Source organism: Colobus angolensis, unplaced genomic scaffold (assembly GCF_000951035.1).
Source record: "Colobus angolensis palliatus isolate OR3802 unplaced genomic scaffold, Cang.pa_1.0 Scaffold52, whole genome shotgun sequence".
In the NCBI taxonomy this organism is placed as follows: Eukaryota; Metazoa; Chordata; class Mammalia; order Primates; family Cercopithecidae; genus Colobus; species Colobus angolensis.
This window is the reverse complement of record NW_012118710.1, coordinates 9,559,932-9,565,820: the sequence shown is the minus strand read 5'-3', so window position 1 is coordinate 9,565,820 and position 5,889 is coordinate 9,559,932. Positions and strand designations below refer to the sequence as shown.

General features: G+C 49.1%; 1 protein-coding gene across 1 annotated transcript in view; it reads right to left on the bottom strand.

Annotated features, from left to right (window-relative positions):
* TTI2 (TELO2 interacting protein 2) overlaps positions 1-5,889 on the bottom strand; it is a 21,269-nt gene extending 15,380 nt beyond the window's left edge. The window contains exons 1-2 of the mRNA XM_011960727.1: positions 5,402-5,889; positions 4,396-5,141 (exon numbers count right to left, since the gene is read on the bottom strand). Coding sequence (XP_011816117.1) covers positions 4,396-5,042 — 647 coding nt within the window. The 5' untranslated portion in view covers positions 5,043-5,141; positions 5,402-5,889. The remainder of the gene's footprint in view (positions 1-4,395; positions 5,142-5,401) is intronic.

Genomic DNA, 5,889 nt, shown 5'->3' with positions numbered 1-5,889 from the left:
TATCATATGATCCTTTTGTAGTTCATGAGTGTGATGATTGGGTGTTCACACGTTTGTGTGACATGTGCCACCCTAGAGCCTTGTTACGACGTCGGCACATTCCCCGTCTGACCTGAACTTTGAGGATCACTTTATATAGTTGATGCTCTGATTAGTTACAATAATAGGTGAAGCACATTCCCCGTTGACCTGAACTTTGAGGATCATTTTATATAGTTGATGCTCTCATTAGTTACAATAATAGGTGACTTGGTTTAATGGTTTTGTAGTTGTTACTGCTGGGTACTCTTTTTCTCTGGCTGTAAGACACCTGCACGGGTGCTCTTCTGTTGTCCAACTGTGAGGTGTGTATTTGTTTTATTGTGGGTGGAAATCTCGCTCTGTCGCCAGGCTGGAGTGCAGTGGCGCGAGCTCGGCTCACTGTAATAACTTCTGCCTCCCGGGTTCAAGAGATTCTCCTACCTCAGCCTCCCGAGTAGCTGGGACTATAGGCGCGCGCCACCATGCCCAGCTAATTTTTGTATTTTTAGTAGAGACGGGGGTTTCCCCTATGTTGGCCAGGATGGTCTCGATCTCTCGACCCGTGATCCGCCCGCCTCAGCCTCCCAAAGTGCTGGGATTACAGGCGTGAGCCACCGCGCCTGGCCTGTGCAGTGTGTTTTAGTGGCTTACAATTTTTTAGGTTTGGGGGATACCTGCGCAGGTTTGTTACCTGGATATATTGTGTGATGCTGGGATTTGGAGTGCAGCTTGGCCCGTTTTCAATGCCCCCTCTAGTAGACCTCAGTGTTGTTGCCACTTTTATGTCCACGTGTTCCCAATGTTTAGCTCCCACTTTAGGAGTGAGAACATATTTGGTTTTCTGTTCAATGCAATACTTGAGCTGGTTTCTGGAGCGAGCGTTCTAAAGCCTATATGCACATGCGTTTGAAAATTCAAATTCTAGCGTCAAGGTAGAAGGCCCCAGCTGGCATTTGGGGCAGCCCCGAGGGAGGCGGGTCGTCGGGTTGGAGAATCCGGCTTGGGCCCTCCCCGCCGATGTCGGCGCCGGGTGCGCAGGGACAGCATAGCGCAGTCTTGGACATGCGCCGCAGGCGGCGCCCGGAACTGGCCGAGGAGCCGGAGGCTGCGGGCTCTGGCCCCGGCAGGTGTAGGAACCAGCCGTGTTTGGTTGGGTTTTGAGAAGGCGCGAGAAGGGTCGCGCCTGTGCGACCGCCGTGTGTTAAGTCCCCCACGCCGCGTCGGCATATCTTGTTCCCTCTTCCTGCGCCTTCCTGGAGGGTGGAATTGCGCCCGATTGGCCTTCAGTTCCCGAGGGGCTGGTCACATTTAGGAACTTGTGACTCTCATAGCTTCCATGGTTTCGCAGGAGCCCGAGGAGGCAAACTTCATTTGTGCCACTGCACAGGCGGGAGCTTCGGACCCTGGGAGGGGTGGCGCGAGAGAGATGTGTCGGCCACTGCTCGGAGAGGGACTCCTTTAAGGCGTCAGCCGCGCATCCAGGGGCCCAGGAGTCCAGAGAAAGCCTTTCGGGGTCTTCTGACCTGGGGTAGGCTGAGGGGCGTGTGTGTGCGCAGGGGCGAGGGAGGGGTGATGTGTCCGGTGTCCTTTGTTCTCGCCAGGAGGTGGTCATGGGGCAGAGGGACATACAGTACTTTCCTCCCACCTTGGGGAGGGCACCAGCTTCTTGGTGCACTACTTGCGATTGTCCCATCTGCGGTGTCTTGCTGTCTACTCGCCTGCCCTTCTTTCCATTTTGCTGTGTGGCCTAGGGCAAAAGTTTGGTAAACTCTCTGTGCCTTAATTTCTTTTTATTTTTTATTTAATTAAAAAAAAATTTTTAGAGACAGGATCTTGCTCTGTCGCCCAGGCAGGAGTGCAGTGGGGTCATAATATTTCACTGCAGCCTCCTGGGTTCAAGCGATCCTGGGTTCAAGCGATCCTCCCGCCTCAGCCTCCCAGTAACTGGGATCACAGGCGCGTCCCACCACGCCCTGCTAATATTTTCTGTTTTTTTTTTGTAAAAATGGGATCTCACTGTATTACCCAGGCTGATCTCGAGCTCCTGGCCTCAGGCAATCCCTCCTTGGCCTCCTAAAGCGCTGAGATTACAGATGTGAGCCACCCATCTCGCTGGTGCCTTAACTTTTTTCTTTTTCTTTTATTTTCTCTCTCTCTCTCTCTGTCTCTCTCTCTCTCTCTGTCTCTGTCTCTCTCTCTCTTCCAGAGGAAGTCTCGCTTGGTCCCCCAGGCTGGAGTGCAGTACTGCGATCTTGGCTTATAGCCTCCCAGGTTCAAGCGATTCTCATGCCTAAGCCTTGCGAGTAACTGGGATTACAGGCACCCACCACCACGCCCAGCTAATTTTGTATTTTTACTAGACACGGAGTTTCACCATGTTGGCCAGGCTGGTCTCGAACCCCTGACCTCAAGTTAGCCACCTGCATTAGCTTCCCAAAGTGCTGCAATTACAGGCATGAGCCACCTCGCCCAGCCACCTTAATTTCTTTATCGGAAAAATGCAGGTAGTAATAATTCGTACCTCTTAGGAGTGTTGTAAGAAAGGAGTTATATGTAAACTGCTTAGAACAATATCTGGTCAGCAGAAAGTTCTACACAGGTGTTGGCTCATGTTAAACCACAGCCCCTGTGTTGTTACATTTCCTCTTTCCAGGGTAATTTTGTGGTTAGGACTCTCCCTCGGCCTCTTTCATTCAGCTTTCCCTTCTCTGACCAATTGGTGGCACTCATGATTTTCTAAGCAATTTCAACCACTGGTAACCATTTCCTCCCGAGGGGACTCTCCTGTTTGTAGGCCCAAGTGGAAGCAAGATGCCAATCAATAGACAGTTATTGTATCCCTCCTGTGTGCAAGCGTCTCTTCCCTGATCCATGTGCCACTTGTGCTAAGTGGACCCAAGCTATTACTTCTTATAAAGAAAGCACTTGTATTGTGGAGATCTCCCCATCTGCACGTCCAAGTTTCCTGAAGCCAGAGACCACGTCTTTATTCCCAGTGCCTGGCACAATTTGGTCATGGAATAAATGTTGAACTCACACGTCCATCCACAGAGGGCTGGCTGAATAAGCTACGTACATCCATACAATGCAGTTTTATGACGCTGTACAGAGGAAAGAGAACCATCTCTGTGGACTGCTTTGGAAATCTAGGATGTATTGTTAGGTGAAAAAAGCAGGACAGAGGCCATGTATATGTTGCCTTTATTTTTATTTTTCCCCCTTTTCACACGTGTTGAAATGTTGCCTTTTTTGTAAGAAAGATGGGGAAATAGAAATAATGATGTGTGCATTTGCTTACATGTTAAAGAAGCAATAAAGTGTAAATTATAAACTAAGAAAAATGGTTACATGTAAGAAAAGAACAGGGTGAAGGAAATAGGAATGGAAGCTAGATTTCTCTGTATACACTGTGTTTAATAGCTTCAACTTTGGATTCATGTAAATGTTTTACTTTTTTTTTTTTTTTTTTGAGAGAGAACCTCACTCTGTCGCCTAGGCTGGAGTGCAGTGGTGTGATCTCAGCTCACTGCAGCCTCTGCCACCCGGGGTTTCAAGTGATTCTCATGCCTCAGCCTCCCAAGTAGCTGGGATTACAGGCGCCCACCACCACACCCAGCTAATCTTTGTATTTTTAGTAGAGATGGGGTTTCACCATGTTGGCCAGGCTGGTCTCGAACTCCTGACCTGAAGTGATCCACCCGCCTCAGCTCTCCAAAGTGCTGGGATTACAGGAGTGAGCCACCTCGTCCGGCCACATTTTGTAATTATTAACTCCAAGTAAGTGGCACAGAATTTCCAATTTTCCTAGGCAGTCGTCCTAAGGGCTGGAAAGAGCACTGGACAACTGAGCCTGAACACCTCAGTTATGACCTCCAATTTGCCACTATCCGGTTATGTCATTGATATCAAATCACGTTTCTGAGCCTTAAGAGATCTGTGGTTACAGCACCCTTATTTTACTGATGAAGAAACTGAGCTTCCTTTGAGGTCTAACACTCTAAAAAAATTAGGTAGGGCAGGTGCAGTGGCTCACACCTGTAATCCCAGCATTTTGGGAGCCCGAGGCGCGTGGATCACTTGAGGTCAAGAGTTCGAGACCAGCCTGCCCAACATGGTGAAACCCGGTCTCTACTAAAAATACAAAAAATTAGCCGGGCGTGGTGGCAGCCACCTGTAATCCCAGCTACTCCGGAGGCTAAGACAGAAGAATCGCTTGAACCCAGGAGGCGGAGGTTGCAGTGAGCCGAGATCGCAACATTGCACTCCACCCTGGGCAACAAGAGTGAAACTCTGTCTCAAAAACAAATAAATAATAAAAAATAAAAATAAAAAACTGTGAGGCTCAAGTCGGTGGCAAAGGGCAGGAGTACTCACTTATTCAAGTCGGGTTTGAGAAGCCCTAATATCGCCGAAAGACTCCCTTTCTCATCTTCATTTTCTCCACGTAAGAATCCTGCCACAGAACTGCATTCAGTAGCTTGAAGCAGTAAGGTGAGCACTTCCCTAGCAACTTCCCGAGATCTCGGAGTGGTCCATGGTTGCTCCAAGCTGTGTGTGATGGCAAAAATATAAACCGGTCCTGCCAAGTGATGCAGGCCCGTCTGCCATGCAGGGCCGACCGCGGAATTCTTAGCAGTCTCAACTTTCCCCAACAGCTTAAGAAACAGTAACCCAACTTTGGCTGCTTTCTCGGCCACTTCAGAGTGCCCATCACCTCCACCTTCCTCCTCTTTGCGGGGGGCTGCATACTTCTCCACGGCTTTTGCCACCTGCCCCAGTGTTTCCGGCATTCCGCGGAGCCCTGCACCACTCCCCTCAAATAACCTATCACATTCGGTGGCTTCTATTAGATCACCGAGGTCTTTAAGAGCTGCATCTTTTACGTTGCCTCGTCGTGCCTCCGGGAGGGTAAGACAGTGTAAAATCTTGGAGAAGGCCTGTCCAAGGGCGGAGGGAGACAACTCCCCGGACAAAGAAGACTCTTCCCGCGACGGGGCTTCCAGGGCGCTGTCAAGCTCCATTCCTGACTGCAACACCAGAAGCCTGGTCTCTCCCACAGGACGAGGATGGAGTGGGGGAGGGATCCGCTGAAGAGGGAAGGAGCGATCACTCAACGAGAACTAAAGTCAAATAAAATAAAACGGAGAGATGTCTTGGAGGAGGGGGCGAGTCTGACCGGGATAAGAATAAAGAGAAAGGAAGAGACACAAGAAAGGAAAGGGGACTCTCGGGGAGTAAAAGAGTCTTATTCTTGTAACGGTGACGTCAAAAAAACTACTGTTGCTTTCTGAAGACTAAAAAGAAAAGAAAAAAAAAAACCTTAAAAGTTTAAAGAAATAAACTTCTGAGCCATATCACCAACGCAACCACCGCCAGGTACTTGCAACCGCTCGCGCCCGTCGGTGTATAGCAGGATCCGGACCTAGCCCATATTGCTGCCGCAAAGCACAAGGCTAGCTTCCGCCAGTACTGCAGTACTGCCGCAACACCTTCTTATTTCACGACGTATGGTCGTAAAGCAATAAAGATCCATGATCGAGAACAAGACCGAGCGGTGGAACGATGGAGAATAAATTTGCATATATAATAATCCGCTCGCTAATTGCGTTTCTGCTTTCCTTTGCTAAGGTAGAAACAAAAGAATAATCACAGAATCTCCGTGTGGCTTTGAAAACATGCAGGATTTTATACATGAAGACTGGATATGTCGCAAAACGGTAGTCACCCTACCTGTAAAATTACTGGCACATACTTGGAGTTCCTTAATGGGCGGTATCATATGATCCTTTTGTAGTTCATGAGTGTGATGATTGGGTGTTCACACGTTTGTGTGACATGTGCCACCCTAGAGCCTTGTTACGACGTCGG